This window comes from Scyliorhinus torazame, chromosome 2, assembly GCF_047496885.1.
Source record: "Scyliorhinus torazame isolate Kashiwa2021f chromosome 2, sScyTor2.1, whole genome shotgun sequence".
In the NCBI taxonomy this organism is placed as follows: domain Eukaryota; kingdom Metazoa; phylum Chordata; class Chondrichthyes; order Carcharhiniformes; family Scyliorhinidae; genus Scyliorhinus; species Scyliorhinus torazame.
Window position 1 is genome coordinate 157818429 of NC_092708.1, and position 19610 is coordinate 157838038.

General features: G+C 44.3%; 2 protein-coding genes across 5 annotated transcripts in view; one reads left to right on the forward strand and one right to left on the reverse strand.

The window, feature by feature from the left end:
- slc39a10 (solute carrier family 39 member 10) overlaps positions 1 to 19105 on the forward strand; it is a 153724-nt gene extending 134619 nt beyond the window's left edge. For all 4 annotated transcript variants that reach the window (XM_072478630.1, XM_072478645.1, XM_072478631.1 and 1 more), the window contains 2 exons: positions 13223 to 13413; positions 17977 to 19105. In XM_072478630.1, coding sequence (XP_072334731.1) covers positions 13223 to 13413; positions 17977 to 18123 — 338 coding nt within the window. In that variant the 3' untranslated portion in view covers positions 18124 to 19105. The remainder of the gene's footprint in view (positions 1 to 13222; positions 13414 to 17976) is intronic.
- The window catches only part of dnah7 (dynein, axonemal, heavy chain 7), a 570689-nt gene continuing 570171 nt past the window's right edge, over positions 19093 to 19610 (reverse strand). Inside the window, exon 64 of the mRNA XM_072478629.1 lies at positions 19093 to 19600. Coding sequence (XP_072334730.1) covers positions 19394 to 19600 — 207 coding nt within the window. The 3' untranslated portion in view covers positions 19093 to 19393. The remainder of the gene's footprint in view (positions 19601 to 19610) is intronic.

Sequence of the window (19610 nt, forward strand, 5' to 3'; positions counted from 1 at the left end):
TATTTTTTTTGATGTTTCAATTAGATTATGGCTGATCTGCAACTCTGATCCAAATACCTGTCTTTGTTCCATATTCCTTGCCTAACAAAGATATAATAATAATAAAAACAGGAAAGGAGATGATAAGTACCAGTAGCTCACAGCCATGCTTGTGTACTGCATGAGGTATTTGCACAAAACAGTCATCCAAGCTATGTTTGGTGTCTCTAATGTAGAGGAGATCGCATCATGAACAGCAAATAAAATATACTAAATTGAAAGAACTACAAGTAAATCGCTCTTTCACTGGAAATACTGTTTCGGGACCTTGGCTGGTAAGCGATGGAGGTAAAGAGGCAGGTTGCAGCAGGGGTAGGTGTCGTCAAATGATTGAGAAGTGTAAGAGTTAGAAGGAAGATGTATTTGGTGACATCACATGGTTTTGAGATTTTCAGTGGAGCTGATCTCAATAGGTTTTGTGATTTCGGGGGGGTGGGGTGATTCCAGATTTCCACAACGTTTTGTGTCAAGTATTTCCTGAGCAGTCTGTTCAAGCTTCTTAATCGTCTATATTCAAGTGTATATAAGTTGCACACAAAGTCAATATGTTCTTACTGAGGTGCAATGTCCAGAACTGAATGCAGTATTCCAGGACTTTTACCATAGGTACAGCTGTAGTATAATTTACACCCCTCTGTATTCTAACCTTCTTGAGTTACATGCCAACTTTCCATTAGTCTTTTTGTACCTGCCTACTAGCCTTAAATGATTTCTGTACATGGGCTCTTCAATCTCTCTGCTCATCCACAGGAATCCTGTGGGGAGTAACTCACCTCTTGGTTCCCCAAAATCTGTCCACCATCTAGGCTGAGGAGTGTGATGGAATACTCTCCACTTGCGTGCAGCTCCAAGAACACTCGAGAAGCTTGCTGGCAAACTGGACAAAGCAGCGTGCTTATCCCCATCCACAAACATTCACTCCCTCCACCACCGATGTACAGTGTGCCATCTACAATATGCACTGTAGGAACTCACCAAGCCTCCTTATATAGCACCTGCCAAACCCACGACCAGTGTCACCCAGAAGGACAAGGGCAGCAGATACATAGGAACATGACCACCGGGAAGTTTCCCTCCAAACCATTCACCAACTTGACTTAGAAATATGATGCCAACCCTTTAATATCGCTGGTTCAAAATTCTGGAACTCCTTCCTTCATAGCATTGTGGGTGTACCTACACGACATGGGCTTAAGGCAGCTCACCATCGCCTTCTCAAAGGAAATAAATGCTGGCATAGCCAATAGCGCCCACATCTCACAAATGAATTGTGGAAAAGTCCAAGATTCTCGCCATTTAGAAGTTACTGATCCGTCTTTCTTAGGCCCAAATGGCCACAGAAATTCAAATATTACATTAGGTAAGCTATCTATCGAATTTCTCCAATAGTATATTTAGCCCAAGGTTGTTCCAGAGGTATCGATGATGCTAAAATGAGACAGCCTTATGATTGAACGAGCGTTTTTGCGTTGAGATCCAACAGATTAGTAATACTAATAATGTCTACACTGCGCCTGGTCTAAGATGTGCAATTTGCCATTACAGAGACTTGGTTAAGGGAAGGACAGGATTGGCAGCGTAACGTTCCAGGATACAGATGTTTCAGGCGGGATGGAGGGGAATGTAAAAGGGGTGGGGGAAGTTGCACTACTGATTAAGGAGAATATCACAGCAGTACTGTGGGAGGACACCTCGGAATGCTCATACAGCAAGGCAATATGGGTAGAGCTGAGGAATAGGAAGGGTGTAATCACAATGTTGGGGATTTACTATAGGCCTCCCAACAGCAGAAGATAAAGGAACAGATATGTGGGCAGATTTTGGCAAGCTATAAAAGTAACAGGGTTGTTGTGTGTGATTTTAACTTCCCCTATATTGATTGGGACTCACTTAATGCTAGGGGTGTGGATGGGGCAGAATTTGTAACGAGCATCCAGGAGAGCATCTTGAAACAGTATGTAGATAGTCCAGCTAGGGAAGGTGCTGTACTGGACCTGGTATTGAGGAATGAGCCCGGCCAGGTGGCTGACATTTCAGTAGGGGAGCGGTTCAGGAACAGTGACCACAATTCAGTAAGCTTTAAGGTACTGATGGCCCTGGGTTACTGTCCGTGTGGAGTTTGCACATTCTCCCCATGTCTGCATGGGTTTCACCCCCACAACCCAAAGATGTGCAGGTTAGGTGGATTGGCCACGCTAAATTGCACCTTAATTGGAGAAAAAATAGTTGGGTACTCTAAATTATTAAAAAATGAACTCTTTCCTTGACGGGGGTTCTCTACTCTGTTCTACTGCAAGCCTACCTTCACCAGTCGATACACATGTTGGGATTTTAAATAGTTCCGTGCACTATAAGATTGACCTTATCAGTAACCTTGCAAAAAGGGTCCAAGCCATTTGTTCATCATGCAAGCTTGATGCTGAAATAGAGCACATCAAAGCCATCCTACTATCCTGATCAAATCATTTTGTGCTATTTATCGCAAAAATTCATGAACGAGCCTAAGGCCCTGAAAAGTCTACCTCAGATTATCTTGGAATGGCAAGATAGCTCAAAAAATCTGAGCAACAGGTGAAGTTTGCAGTTTCACACTGCTACAGTGCAATAGCAACGCGAGTAGTATTTGCCACTAGCAGGACATTGCCATCATGTCAAAAAGATGTTCTGCCTATAACACAAATAAGTAATGTGATGTATGTATTTCTGTGCAAGTGTGAGCTAGGTATGGAAGCCATATGTCACAAAGACTGGCAGATTGTATCAGACAGCATGACACTTCCATTGTTCACAACAGACAGGGTACAGACCATAACTATCGGCCCATGCTTGCAAAACTGAAAATACAGTCTAATATTAGTTATGATTCTGCGATTGGACATTTGCTAAATAATGTTCAGTGTGCTAAACATGACACTGACAACCTGATTGTCTGTCAGGCTTGCAGTGGGCATATTTGTATGTTCTGGAAGCTACATAAATTAATGCACAGGGCCCTGTTCGTGGCAGACAAAAAGAACACATCTGTTTCTGCTCAACAAAATAGGTGATAGCTGGTTCATTCATCAGGGTATTGCCTTGATCAATCAAAGTCAAGCTGCCTGGTTTAAATTTTCAAAATGCTTTGCAATTAACTGTCAGTCACCATTAACTGTTGCATTCTCTATGACAATGCCTCTTACCAGAATCCACTTACCAACAATTCCGCATTCTCTTTCATACAGAATAATATTGCTGTCTCCTCTGACAATGGTATTTTTGCAATTGTCTTGAGTGAAAAATGAAAAGCTTTGACTAAATGTCGTCTTTCAGCAATATTACATTACTCAATTGTGTGATAGGCAGAATGTTGATATGGCTTGACGGCAGCATCCCGATAGTGTAGAAAACTGCTCATGTTTTTACTTCATTGTAGCAGTGCCTGTTGCTCAATTTATGAGACACCTTACCATTCCAAGTAGACGGGACACTTTTCAGGACTGACAGTGGTGGCTTTCATAAGTTTGGATGATATACAGCAAGCAATGATTTGATCAGGGTCGCCATTATCTTGTAGGATAGCTTTGATGTGCCCTATTTAAGCATCATGCCTTCAATTTAGCTTGGGCCCTATTTATGAGGGTGTTGATGAGCCAATCTTAAAGTTTTAATTTATTGTCACGTGTACCGAGGTACAGTGAAAAGTATTGTTCTGCGTAAAGTCCAGACAGATCATTCCATACATGAAAAACATAGCATATATGATACACAGTGCAAATACATAGACATTGGGGGAAGCATATTGAGTGTAGTGCTGCTTAGTGGGGAAGATGCGTGGAGAGATCAGTTCAGTCCAAAAGAGGATCATTCAGGACTCTGCTAACTGGGGAAAAAGCTATTTTTGAATCTGTTAGTGCGTGTTTTCAGACTTTTGTATCTCTTGCCTGATGGAAGAGAGAATAACCCAGGTGGGGTGGGTCTTTGATTATGCTGTCCGCTTTCCCAAGGCACGGGAGGTGTAGACAGAGTCAATGAATGGGAGGTGGATTCGCATGATGGACTGGCTGTGTTCACGACTCTAGGTTCTGACGGTCTTGGGCAGAGGATTGCTATACCAGGCTGTGATGCAACCAGATAGGATGCTTTCTATGGTGCTTCTATAAAAATTGGCAAGAGTCAATGTGGACATGCCGGATTTCCTTAGTTTCCTGAGGAAGTATAGGCAGTGTTGTGCTTTCTTGGTCGTAGCGGCGACGTGGGTGGGCCAGGATAGATTGTTAGTGATGTGCACACCTAAGAATTTGAAGCTGTCAATGATCTCCACTTTGGCACCATTAGGTGCAGATAGGAGTTTGTACGATAGTTCGCTTCCTGAAGTCAATGACCAACTTAGTTTTGCTGAAGTTGAGGGAGAGATTGTAGTCGTTACACCACCCTACTAGATTCTCTATCTCCCTCCCGTACTCTGACTCATCAGTGTTTGAGATCGAACACACTCAGCAAACATGTAGATGGGAGCTGGAGCCAAATTTTGCCCCACAGTCGTGTGTGTGTGTATAGGGGGTATAGTAGGGGGCTACGTACACAGCCTGGCGGGGCCCCGGTGTTGAGGGCCATCATGGAGGAGGTGTTGTTGTTTATCCTTACTGATTGTGGTCTGTGGCACAGGAAGTCAAGGATCCTGTAGTAGAATGAGGAGCCAAGTCCTAGGTTTTGGAATTTTGATATGAGCTTCGCTGGGATTATAGAATTTACAGTGCAGAAATAGACCATTCGCCCCTTCGAGTCGGCACCAACCCTTGGAAAGAGCACCCCACTTAAGCCCATACCTCCATCCTATCCCAGTAACCCCACCTAACGTTTTGGACACTAAGGGGCAATTTAGCATGGCCAATCCACCTAACCTGCATATCTTTGGACTGGGAGGAAACCAGAGCACCTGGAGGAAACCCACACAGACATTGGGGGGGGGGCGGTGCAGCAAACTCCACATAGACAGTCACCTGAGGCCGGTGTTGAAGGTGTTATGCTGTTGAAGACGGAGCTGTAGTCAATGAATAGGAATCTGACGTTGGAGTCCTTCTTGTTGAGAAGCTCCTGGGATGAGTGGGACCAGGGCGATGACGTCTGCTGTGGCCGGTTGTGGTGGTATGCAAATTGCAGTGGATCAAGGCATTTTGGGAGTATGGAGTTGATGTGCCTCATGACCAACCTCTCAAAGCACTTCATAATAATAGATGTCAAGGCCACTTTTCGGTAGTCGTTGAGACACATTGGGGACGATTCTCCGATATTGAGGCCAAGTGTTCGCGCCGTCGTGAACGCCGTCGCGTTTCACGACCGCGCAAACAGGGCCCGGACACGACTTATTCTGGCCCCCATAGGGGGCCAGCACGGCGCTGGAGCGGTTCACGCCGCTCCAGCGTCCTTACACGGCGCCAAATGGGCGCCTTGCCAACCCGCGTATGTGCAGTTGGGGCAGCCCAATCCTGCGCATGCGGAGTTGGGCCGCGCCATCCTGCGCATGCGTGGGGAACGTCTTACTCATGCCGGCCCCTCACCAACATGGAGCCGGTGTTCTGGGGCAGCGCGCGGAAGGAGGTAGGCCCGGGGGACGAGAGGCCGGCCCGCCAATTGGTGGGCCCCGATCACGGGCCAGACCCCATCCCCATCGGAGGCCACCCCGATGAAGGAGCCCCCCTCCCCAGGCTGGCCCCCCCCCCCCCCCCCCCCCAGCGTTCCCGCAGAGTTCCCGCCGGCATCGACCAGGGGTGGACGGCGCCGGCGGGAACCTGTCGTGTCGTAGCAGCCGCTCGGCCCATCCGGGCCGGAGAATCGCCGCTCGCGGGTTCTCTGAGCGGCCCGGTGCAAATCCACGCCGCTGGTTTCCGGAGGGGTGGGAGAATTGCGTGCGGGGTCAGGGCGGAGTGGCGCGATTTGCGCGGCGCCCCGGCGATTCTCCCACCCGGCGTGTATATTCTCCCACTATAGCGCCCATAGTCTGGTTCTTCTTTGGCACCGGTATGATGGTGTTCGTGTTGAAGTAGGTGGGAACCTCTGAACAGAGTAGGGAGAGGTTGAAGATGTCCATGAACACACCTGCCAGTTGGTACGTGCAGGATCTGAGTGTACAAAAGCTTAGCAGTTGACTGTTCCCTGATGCATTCTCCACAGAAACACCTCTACCTGAATCCACTTGCCAACCAATCAGCAGTCTCTTCTCAAATGTTGTTCCCTTTAGATTTGGTATTCTTGCGAATTGATTTGATTAGTGCAAGGCAAAACCCTTTGGCAGTGTGTTTCTTTTTTCAGAGGTACTCCAGATCTCTACTACCAAATTATTATTTTCCCCCTTCATAACTTTTTTAGTTTGAACTTTGAACTCGAGCTGTCACAGTTTTTCCCACTTAATCGTATATTGTTCCTTTGCACCTTTCTGTTCCTACTTTTATTATTTACCTTATAGCCGCATTGTTAATGCAAGTGATTGGTACAAAACTCTTTTAGCTCAGCTTTAGGTAAAAGCAGTTCAGTGGAAATCATAGAACATAGTACAATGTAGCTTTAGTAGATCACGTAGGTCTCATAAATCACTAGTGGTATGGCAACAGTTTATTGTGCATTGCTGAGACAAGAGTTACGTCGAAGTTTTTTGTTATGCACTGTTTGGGACGTGCTGTTTAAAGTGCTTTACAGTTAGTGCTAGTATTGGACGTTCTGTGCGTGTAACCAAAAAACAGTATTTTTTGTCCTCTTTTGGATAACCTTGTCACTGTTCTGTCGCAGAATTAATGTATTTGCACACACCTGTTAGTGACCTTCTCAGTCCTGTTTCTTTTGGGATCCAGTTTTCCTCTTAACACCATCTAATTTAAACAATTTTAAATTATTATCTAATTTGTTTGTATTATACCTGCTTTATTTGGGTATAACTGTTTCTCCTGTAACATTCTTTGAATTCCAATTATTAAAGCATTTCTTGTTATTTGTGGAAGTGATGTTATTTTTATGAGATTGGCAGGTACTTGGGGGAGACCTTTTGTGTACGTGATCAATCAATCCGCTTCTGGAGTTGTTAGTTCAGGATGACCAATGCAAGGGAGATTTTTACCCTTTCTACCGTCTTTCTTTTTTGGCGGTATGAATCTTTTCTGAACACTGTGAAAGATCGCTCGGAAGGTTCTCCACTGTTCCTCAACTGCTTCACCATGAAGTCTTTGCTCCCAGTCTACCTTAGCTAGTTCTTCTCTCATCCCATTGTAATCGCCTTTGTTTAAGCACAAAACACTAGTGTTTGATTTTACCTTGTCATCCTCCAACTGTATTTTAAATTCCACCATATTGTGGTCGCTCCTTCCAAGAGGATCCCGAACTATGAGATCATTAATCAATCCTGCCTCATTACACAGGACCAGATCTAGGACCGCTTGTTCCCTTGTAGGTTCCATTACATACTGTTCCATGAAATTATCCCGGGCACATTCTATAAACTCCTCCTCAAGGCTGCCTTTACCAACCTGGTTAAACCAATCGATATGCAGATTAAAATCTCCCATGATAACCGCTGTACCATTTCTACATGCATCCGTTATTTCTTTGCTTATTGCCTGCCCTACCATCCTGTTACTATTTGGTGGCCTATAGACTACTCCTATCAGTGACCTTTTCGCCTTACTATTCCTGCATCTTAAACTAATGCCTCAATCAAAAAGGGTATCTTATGACCAGTTAGCACTCCATCATTGTCAACTTGATTGAACTGCAGGGGCACGATTCAATAGCCTTGTTGCACTCGAGTCAGAGGCGGCCGATGAATAGCGGGAGAGGCCAAAAATGAGAACTGCACTGGGCTGCGATGCAACCAGCTGCTCCCATTAGCGAAATCGGGATCCCGCTATAGCGTGGTGAGAAACCAATAATCGCCACTTACGCCTTATTTGAATAAAATTAATCATCCCATATCCAACGACTTCCCATGATCCAGCCGCCTTCCCAGCAAGTGGTCACACTAGTGCCGATTAGTACTCCTCTTGAAAAACTTAAACCTGGCGGAAGGGCTGCTGCGGGGACCCTAAGAGGTGAGTAGCCATCTTCGCTCACAGGCAATGAGCCTGGGGGCTCTGGGCTTGCCGTTCCTGTGCTCGGAGGGGTTGCAACCCCGGTTGGGGTGGTCCACCATGGGAGATTGGGGATGGTCCACCCTGGGGGATTGGGATTGGGGCTGGGGGGAGGGCAACCGTGCGTGAGTCCTCCATGCCAACCCATGTATCGTTCTACCTGTTCCAGGGGCAACCCTAGTCTCTGCCTCTCTGTCCCACCGACCACCCATAACTCGCACTGATTGCGAAGGCCTCTGGCCGTGCGGCTGAAGGCTATTGCTAATAGGGAATTGGCAATCATAGTTAAGTGAGCACTTCAAAAACCCATGGTCGTAGCATGTGATGCTTATTGCCTAGCATCCCAATCAGACCGTGATGCTTGAACACTGCGGGAGGCATCACCATGGACACAGCAGCGAACCTCCGAACACTCTGGATGGGCCCCAGCCCCGAGCACATGCCCACGGCTGGGGTATGGCGCCGTTCTGTTCAGGTGTCTGGGGTGCAGGGTGTGAGGTCCGGTGAGCAGGCCCCCCGCTGTGGCCAGATGTGCATGGGCAAGGCGTGCCGGGTTGGAGAGGTCGAGGGTAGGATCCCATGTCTGGGGGGATGGAGCATGTGATTGGTAGTCGAGATGTGGAGAGGATTCTGATGTCCAGCACTCCACCGCCAGCCAGTCTGGGCCCACTCTCGATCGTTGTGGGACACAGAGAAGGCATCGTTAGCCACACGCATGGTTCACCGTCGGTGGGGGGGGTGTCCCACCTCTCGTGTGTGGATAGGTCGTTGACCTTTCGGCATCGGAGGCCCGTCCTTCATCCAAGGCGGCACTGGCTGCCCTGTGGCTTACCCTCCGGGGGCCTCAGGGGAACAGGACAACCCTCCTGGCCTCGACTGCCTCTACGAGCCTTCCCAGGTCTGCTTCTCCAAGACTTGGAGCCTGCCATGGCTGCAAGCTGAGTGGGGTTGGCTGTGCAAGAGCTGTTTAAGTGCTTTTCAACCTGGTTAGTGGGGTGGGGGGGGGGGGGGGGATCTGTTGGTGAGCTTTGATTTGCTGTGTGAAGCCTGTGAGGCCTCCTTAAGTGGACCAATTAATGTTGCATTGTGGTGCTAGCCTTGCCAGGCCTAGCACTGGGAAGCTCACAGCAGTTCCTGCTCACTGCCACACTTTGAAATCTTTCCGGTGAATCGCACCCCAGGTCTGGAGTGAATTTGAACCCACGATCTGATCCCCAGCCAATAGTAGTTATCACATCAGTAAGGCTGACATTGCTAAAACTAGATTTGAAAATGCTAAAACATTTTTTAAAATATAAACCAATTTTGATGCATCCTTCTTGACCCCTCAATACTTCCCTGGGCTACAAATCTTGTGACTGTAGTGTTTACATCCCCTTTTAGAAGTTCAGAAATCACTTCTGCAAAATGTATTTTGGTGTACTTTAGGTTTTCCTGCAATACGAATGATGCGATATTTAGTACAGTTTCACATTGCTCTGTGAGTTTGTGCCTCTAGTTTATTTAATACCTTTGGCCTATACCCAGGAATCTTTTGCAGTTATCAGCTTTTTGCAGGCTCTTAGTTTTTTGTAGGTTAACAAGTTTGTCTCTACAAAATATTTGAACATTTCAATACCATTGGCTAAATTCAATGAGTTGGTAGAAATTAGCTGGAGCCCAATAATTGTTATATGTATACAACTCTATAAAATATCTGTTTTACTCCTACTTTTAAACCAAATAATAAAGGATTGTATGAATTCACAACAAAGTTAGTTGTTTAAAATGCTGCTTTGAGTTCTGGAATCTGCTTATTTTGTTCTTTCCCAGCTGTATTTGTAGAATTATCAAGGAAAAACTGGATTGTTCGCAACAATCATTGAGCGAAGCACAGGCATTGAAGGGTTTAATATGTGCTGGAGCCTTCCAGAGGCAAATGACTACCACCATATTGAGCCACATTGCTTTAGTACTGTGTACAGTACTCTAAGCAGCTGCCAAAGATCAGAGTTGGATCAATTAAAAGAATGGTCTTGTGCCCATTGTAGCATCCTTCTGCTACCTTGGGCAAAACTCATCAGTGCCTGAACTGCATTAGTTCCAACAAATTTATTTTGTTTCTACAGCAACTTAAATAGGAAATTGCCGAAGGTTACAGAAGAAACAAAATTAGGTTTTCACAACCTAAGTGAATGGGAGCTCCATTTGACTCCACATTAAAACTGGGCCATTGCATTCTCGGGCATACCCTCTCCTTATTGCCTTCCTTCTGAACTTAATGAGGCCTTTGATTGGCATCCCAGCTAGCTGATCTAACTCTTTGTCACAGATGATGAACTGGCTCTCAGTGCATGACTGATATATGCAGTATGCCAGCCGCTTCCTCATGACACAAAAGGAGCCATCAGTTTGCACTCAGCAATGGGCATCAATAAATTTCCAGATCACAATTATGTTTCAAATACTCTCAGCTGGGGACTTGAATTGGTTCTGGAAGAGTGCTAATGTGATTCTTTGTTGAAATTTAGCTATTTGTCCTATTTTGGCAGAAAGCACTTTGCTATTTAGCTTCTCAAAGGTTCTGTGATTATGTCACTGCTTCCCTCTGTTCACTTTTGAAGGGTTAACATTGAAAATATTAGTCTAGCGTATTCTTCTCCTACCATAGACAATTTTGGAATGTCGATGCAGTGTGGCTGATGACTAAAACTGCAGTAGAGTTGATGGGACTTTTTAAAGAAAACAAGTTTCCTTTTCTTTCCCACTCTAAACGGGTGAGGAGGAACAAAAGAATTCAGTGGTTCCATCATTGTGGTTACTCCAAATATGATGTGACTCTTTGTAATCAGGCCAATAAACTGGGTTTTACATCAATGAAAGGGCAATGTTAATTTAAGAGAGATCCTGCAATAAATGGGCCGTGTTAATATAAAAGAGATCTAGCAGTCATTTTAAATTCTAATAGTGTTAGGAATCTCTAGAAAATTAGATGTGAGGATTTGTATTCTTTAATTATAGATGTTACAATGAGTGTTTGTAATATAAAGGCTCTAATTGCCTTGCCAAGTCGTTTTGCAGAGAGAGCATTGATAATGGCTTTATTATACTGAGTTAATCTTTCCTATTGTCTGGGGGACAGTAGTAGTTTTTATCCCAAAATAAATATTTTCATACTTGTCTATTAACCTGGATTGTTGAGGAATTGAAAGTTGCTATTAAATACATTTGCTGTTTGTCTTGTACACTGCTGTTTAGAAACTGAATAATAATTTAGGTCGGTTCAAGTATACTGAAAAGAACATATAAGTCCATCCAACCTTTAGAACATTTGAGAGCATGAAAATGTTGCATTTAATTTGAAAAATCACACTGTACACTGTTAAGGGATTAGTGCCACATTTGAATTATTTTTGACAATGTCTTTGCATTTTTGTACTCAACAATGGTAGAAACAGCAACGGTAGGAAATAGCATTTATCATTTTCACAGCCAGTATATATGGGCCTGATTTTTGTCAAGGAGACAGATATCAGGAATCCGGTAGATTCTTGACTCCACAAAACCATCTCTGTTAAGGAGGCGCCTGCTCGCTATATTTTAATTTCAGGGAAGCAAGGTGGGTTGGCGTCCGGCCCACTGCCTGTGGAGGCGTACCTGAGGTGGCAGTGGAGAGGGCGGTAGGCAAGGCTGGTAGTCTAAAAGATTCACTTTGATTTATTGGGACATTGGCCAATTATATTCATGACATCTAGGCCCTCAATGCCCACCCACCATGCCACTCCGTATCCCCCATGCCTCTGCCCCCTGTATCCCCCATTTCTACTCTCCTAGTATTCAGTATGTACAGAACTGGTGAGCCATTGGCACGTCTTTGAAATGCCTCTGAAACACTAAGCTAAGAGACTTAATTTCCTTTGTGAAAAAATAAAAACTGCTTCTTACAACCTCTCATCAGTCACAGCCATTCATAGTATTTGTTTTTTCCTTTTCATAAATTTAATGTACCCAATTCATTTTTTCCAATTAAGGGGCAATTTAGCGTGGCCAATCCACCTAGCCTGCACATCTTTGGGTTGTGGGGGCGAAACCCACGCAAACACGGGGAGAATGTGCAAACTCCACACGGACAGTGACCCTGAGCCGGGATCAAACCTGGGACCTAGGCGCCGTGAGGCTGCAGGGCTAACCCACTGCGCCACCATGCTGCCCTAGCCATTCATAGTATTAATGACAAAAAGCTTTATCCACTTCATACCTCTTAATTTTATGTAAGTAAGCACACTGGCATTGAAAAACCACATCCAAAAAAAGATTGGGCTGGATTCTCCATCGGCGGGATCCTCCGTTTAGCCGGCAGCACACTTGCGCCCATGGATTTCCCAACAGCGCGGGAGTGTCCACAATGGGAAACAATATTGACATGCCGCCGGGACGGAAAATCCTGTTGCCAGTGGGGGGGGGCACCACACCAGAAAATGGGTGCAGCGGGACGGAGAAACCCACCCCAGGTCATTACAATGTAAAGAATATGTCAAACAAAGCTGATCACTTCCCTGCATGCTAAATCAACATTGTCCGTTGAGAGCTAAATGCATTAGTCATTCTTACATGTGTTCGTAATGGGATTATCTGGAAATATCTAACTGCTTCTTCAGATATAGTTGCCAGCATGAGTGTATGAGGTGGCGTTGATTGGGCGTGAAGGGTGTGAAGTGATATGTGTGCGTGTGTGTGGGGGGGGGGGGGGTGCGAGGATGAAGGCTAGAGGGCCTAACAGCCTTTTCTAAAATAGGGCCATATTTCAGAGAACTGAGGCAGGCCTTCTAACCAGCTTGCCTCCATTGGCTGCCTCCAAATGCCTGTGGTCCCGCACACCTTCCCGGAGTAAAAATTGCATATGACAAAGCCTTATTTATTGAGGGATCAACATGTGACTTAATAAGGCTGCTGAAATGTGGCTTTAAAATAATTCTGAATTGGGAATGAAAGAGGTTTGAATTGTCTTTTTCAGAATTGGAAAAATTGGAAAACTTAATAAAATGTAAAACAATTAAAACCAGGGGAGGATCATGCAAATTTATTCACTAGTATTTTTTTTCCCTCACCAGGTGATTTTGCTGTCCTGATTAATGCTGGAATGTCTGTGAAACAGGCCATTGTTTACAACCTTCTGTCAGCTCTGCTTGCGTATGTTGGTGTAGTAATAGGTATTGCTGTGGGACAGTATACTCATAATTTAACCCAATGGATTTTTGCTATCACTGCGGGAATGTTCCTATATGTGGCATTGGTGGATATGGTGAGTAATATCTTGGACTTTATTCATTGGACAAATGCGGTTTTAAATATTTCTGATCTGAACTTATTAAATTGACCTAAATTTTAATTGGGTTTTTTGTGCTGTGTCTCTTCAAAAAATAAACCTCCAGGTGTTATTGAACTCATCCATGGGAATGATTTTAAAATTATAGAATCCCTACAGTGCAGAAGGAGTCTATTTGGCCCAACGCGTCTACACCCTACCTACACCCTCACCCTATGCCTGTAACCCCATTATTGGACACTAATGGGAAATTTAGCATAACCAATCTACCTAACTTGCAAATCTTTGGACTATGGGAGGAAATCTGAGAACCTAGAGGAAACCGACTCAGACACTGGGAGAACATACAAACTCCACACAGTCACCCAAGATCCGAGTTGAACCCAGAGCCCTGGAGCTGCGAGGCAGCAGTGGTAACCACTCTGCCACCGTGCTGCCCATTGTTCATTAATATTTATTTATTCAGGAACAACAAGTTTAAAAACTTCAATAAGAAGTATTTCCCAAGAAAGGAAGGAAGGATGAATTAAAAATTTGTGGTATTAGCAATATATGTAGGTTTGATTTTAAAAATCAATTGTTTATATAGGATAAAATCATAGATCATAGAATTTACAGTGCAGAAGAAGGCCATTAGGCCCATCGAGTCTGCACTGGCCCTTGGAAAGAGCACCCTACTTAAGCCCACCCCACCATGCTATCCCCATAACCCAGTAATCCCACCTAACCTCTTTTGGACACTAAGGGCAATTCAGCATGGCCAATCCACCTAACCACATCTTTGGAATGTGGGAGGAAACCGGAGCACCCGGACGAAACCCACTCAGACACGGGGAGAATGTGTAGGCTCCACAGACAGTGACCCAAGCCGGGAATCGAACTTGGGACCCTGGAGCTGTGAAGCAACAGTGCTAACGACTGTGCTACCATGCCGCCCATCAATGTTCCATTGCACTTAGTCCCAAGACCTGACAGTGTGCTATAATGAAGACAATTAGTAGGTCTGGTTTCTATTCAGAATCTCAGCACTACTTCATCAGTGTGCTCCCGTTTTTTGTCTGGTCAGAAGTGATCTGCTTTATTTTATTTTTCCAAATTCCTTTTCTTTAAATGTGAACTTACTAGTTTGTTTAGAATTGTGGTGGAAATTTCAGAGGATGATTAAAATTGCTTCACAGCGCCAGGGTCCCAGGGTTCGATTCCCGGCTTGGGCTGTCTGTGTGGAGCCTGCACATTCACCCTGTGTCTGAGTGGGTTTCCTCCGGGTGCTCCAGTTTCCTCCCACAGTCCAAAGATGTGGTTAGGTGGATTGGCCATGCTGAATTGCCCTTAGTGTCCAAAAGAGGTTAGGTGGGATTACTGCGTTATGGGGATAGCATGGAGGAGTGGGCTTAAGTAATGAGTAGGGCAAGTACCTTGTTCAGGATTATTTAGCAGCACATGCAGCAGCCGATGAAAGGTAGGTGACAATTACTTTATTAAGTTAAAAAATTATGCTGTACTCCACTATAGGATTAACAACTGCCATTTGCCTCTCCAAAGCCCTATGGCCTTGTCCATAGAAATTATCAGGGGACTGCCAGTAAGGCAGACAGCTGGCATCGATCCCTTGACCTGAGCAAACTGCGGTGGAACCAATACCAGCAATTCATGCCAGATGGAAGATAATTCCATAAAACAATTTCCTTTGATCCTCAGTTCAGACATGCATTAGGACATGGACTCAATAATCTCTCTTTAGTCATTTAAATAATAAATTGGAGGGGGGTGACTTCCGGTGATGACGATGTGCTGAGCAGTCGCACGCCAGGTGGCTCTCCTCCCGTGGACCCGAAAAATAGTGACTTTTCAATGAAAATTGGCCAATATAGATGCAGTAACTCATTCCCCATAGGTTTTTAAACCCACCTCCTTGCAATGATTGTTAATGCAAATGCACATCATGAAAATGTTGGTGAATGGTAGAGACAGATTTGATGTTTCACTTGAATGCAAGCATTTTTTTTTTTTTTAAATATTTTTTTTATTCTCCTTTTTCACATTTTCTCCCACATTTACACCCAGCAACAATAATCAACAAGATATGTCAATCCCCATAATAACAACGATCCCATCCGCCCACCAACCCCCAAACCTCAACCCGCATGTTTACATAAACAAATGACAAAAAGGAATCGGGGATTACCTGTAGTCGCCCTTAATCTACACAGCTCTCCACCCCCCCCAACCAACGCCATCCAGCCTCTAAGTGAGTACCGTACATGATACCCCAAAGTTGTCCCCCCCCCCCAGTCTCCAGCTCCTCCCGTCCACTGCCTCTTGTAAAACTCCTCCTCACAACCTCGGTTCCCTCCCCCAACCTCGGTTCCCCCCCCCCCAACTTTCCACCCCGGCTAGACCACTCGTACCCTGTTCTGCCAGGCCCGATGGCCGCAGCCCCTCCCCCCACCTCACTCCCGTTCACTGGCCGACTTAAACCGGCCAGCGTGGAGGCCCCCGCCCGGGTCCCTGTCCCACTTGCCCGGCCCTAAGAAAGCCCAAAGATCCCCTTTTAGCACACAAACCCCGCATATCCACCTACACCCCAAAGAGCCCTCCTTTCGAGTGAAAGTCCCGTCCCTTCCCTTGTCCAAATATATGCAACATTGGCTCCTTTAGCCTCTACACCCGAGCGCAGTGATACAAAAAAGAAGAAAATACAGTCATGAGGTTACATCGGCACATGACCATTCCTCAATTTGTCAGTTGTGCCACAGTCCTTCTGCCTTCGCAAACTCCTCCGCTGCTTCCGCCGTTCCAAAATAAAAGTCCCTGAGCTTATAGGTCACCCTCAGCTTCGCTGGATATACAATGCCGCACTGCACCTTACCAATGTACAGTGCCCTCTTCACCCGGTTGAAGGCAGCCCGCCTCCTCGCCAGCTCCACCATAAAGTCCTGGTATACACGTATACCAGCTCCAGCCCACTGCACCACCTGCTTCTGCTTGGCCCAGCTCAGAACCTTCTTCACACTGTACCTACGGAAGCACAGAGTCACTGCCCTTGGCGGCTCACTAGCCTTTGGTACAGGCCTCCACGACCGATAAGCCCGATCCAATTCATATCGGGAGGGGTCCTCCCCCTCCCCCAATAGTTTTGCCAGCATCGCAGCAAAATACTCAGTCGGCTTCAGTCCTTCAACTCCTTGAATGCAAGCATTTATAAGATGCTAACCATTGTGCTACAAGTCCTTCAGCAGACACTAGCCCGTTACAGACATCCACCCTGATCGACCACGCTAAAACGAGAACTGCCACCCCCTCCCCAAAATTTGCAGTGCGACGTGTAGAGATTTGAGCCTGTTTTACACCTATGAAATTGCTACAGTGCGTAGGAATTTATACCCAAAGAATCACTATGTATGTTACATTGTTCTTAGTTTTCTCCAGTCTAGTGCATCTTCACATTTGCAGGACATTCTTGAGTCCGCGATAAAATTTTCCCACTTTTGACAGTGTCCAGCACGGATCAACTTAGATCTAGTGCACAAATTTGTCCACTTAATTTTCTCTGCAAAAGAAAAATTAAGGTTCAAATACTATAGAACAATACAGCACAGTACAGGCCTTTCAGCCCACGATGTTGTGTCGACCATATTCAGTGATTTCAATTAATTGCATATCAAGGTGAAATTAATTCCAGGACCATATGTGATCGAGTTCCTCTATTAAATAGAAATTCCAAACACTGCTGGCATGCCTTCCACATTCTTCCCTTAGTAAAAATTCAGTCATCGAAAACTCTGCTGCCTGTGTTGTAACTCGCATCAAGTCCTGAACAACCATTTACTCCTGTGCTTGACCTACATTGGCTCCCAGTTAAGCAATGTCCCATTTTGAAATTCTCATCAAGGTTTTTAAATCCTTTCAAAACCTTACCCTTCCCAATCTCTCTAATTTCTTCCAGCCCCACAACTCTTGAGACAGCATCCCCAATTTTAGTCATTTGACCACATGTGTTCCAGTCTTCAGCTTCCTGGGCTGTAAGATTTTGTATTCCCTCTAATGTTTTTTCCTGTCCTTTCTCTTTAATGCTCCCTTAAACCCATCCTTTACCAAGCATATGGTCAAATGCTCTCATTTTCTTATGTAGCTCAAGTATTAAATTTTGTTAATGTTTCTGTGAAGTGCCATGGTACGTTTCACTACATTAAAGATCTATATACCATGTATAAAATGTGAACTGTCAGCATAGGTAGGTGCCCTTTTGAAATGTGAACAAAATTCTGTTCCACAGTCACCATTCGCTGTTTCCTAGTTTAACCCTAAATATATGTTTTTGAGCTGAAAAATGGAGGCTGACTTCTAACATTATAGCTTTAGACATGATTTTATTAACTGTAAAAAGGGAGAATCAACTTTTAATCTAAAAACAGTGGTTGTCTTATACCCCAGGTTGATTTATATTCTGCTTTAAATTGATTTACAGTGGAAGGGCAGGTGTCTGAAACTGTTGTTTGCAGATTGGGCCCTAATTAAGATTTTCTTTTCCCTTTCCAGTTACCAGAGATGCTGCACCGTCCAACAGATAACCATATTCGGGCTAAGTTTGGACACTTTGCTCTACAAAATGCTGGGATGCTCTGTGGGTTTGCCATCATGCTGCTAATTGCCATTTTTGAGGATCAAATTGTAATCCACTTCTAACAGTTTTGGTGACTATGTATGGTCCTGTTTTGCCTTATATGTAACAATTCAGTGGCACATAGGTTTTGCAAAGCAAATTGAGAGAGATTTGTTAGTACAATAGATTACTTTTCACAGCAACTGCTATTTGTTGGTTGGTTTGACGCACGGTTACTTCCGTGGTTCAGTATGGAAACTTAAATAATCAACTTTTTAAAATGCCTATGGAGAAGATAAAATCAATGCTTGAATAAATATTTAGCAGTTAGATCAGGATTAATGATGTATTTGTAACAGCCGTTTAGAATACTTCCTTTCGCATGCATTGTGGTAGGTGTTTGTTTATGGGTGGCAGTCACCAACTGTAATGCCATCTGGATTCATGGTGCTGGTTTTATGAGCTCACATCTTCAGTGTCGCACATACACAAATTAACAAATTCCAGTTTAGTTTTTAAAATGGTGTGTGTTATAACTTGATTGTAGACATTTTCCATTAAATTCATTTATCATTCACTTTTAACATTCCTCCTTCCATTGTAATACCTCAGAACCATGCTTGCTGTTCTAAGTGAGCAGCTAGATTGCTTGCTTGTATGTATTAGTTTGGAGTTGATTTTTGTAAGCCCCTAATTAGCCTGTCACTGTGTGACATTTCCCTTTTTGTCACTGTATAAATCAATGTAATAGATCATATGTGATCAAGTGCAACTGGCCAAAATATGATAAATGTGAGTTAGTGGAGCCTGTGATTCTTGTGGGTGCTGATCAATGTGATAGTTCATTGTTAAAGCCAAAGATTATGGAACCTAACCAGTTAATTTTGAAGTTTAGAGGAAAAGTTTCAGTGTTAAGGTACCATAGACTTTGAGTTTGTCACAAGTGAAATTAAAAAGCATTTTTTGTTTATCACTTAAAAGTTTTGATTGTTACAAGCCTGGACTAATGTATGAATGAAACTGGCTCTTTCAAGTTTTACTTAATAAAGTCCTGACAATGCAAAACCATGGTTTTATTGTGTTGTTGCTGCAACAATCTTTGTTTCATTGCATATGATAGAATATACAGGCATACAAATTACCTTTTTAATATTTAAACGTAATAGGAATCCTATCAACAAAATTGATTAATCAGAAATATGGGGTTGAGAAATAGAAGTGAGAGTAATTTCCTAAAATCCTAATTGTTTCACATTTGAGGCAGACATATTAAGAATTTTCACCAGCAAGCCTTTGGCCAAGTACAAAAATTAGTAAACTTCAAGCTGTAATAAAGTGCATCAAAATCATTATTTAAGAATTAAGCTGACAGAGTAGAGCAACACCACGACCAATCCAGTGTTCCGAAGGCTGGTCAGTAGGGATACGCATAGCAATCACAAAGTTAGTGGAATGTCCAGTTGTGGATAATGTACCCCTTCTCTCACTGGTCTTGTAAACCGGAGCAATGTAAACAGGGTGTGGAGAAATTTCTGACCTTTTGCAAGGCTTTAGCCACATCTATCAAAGA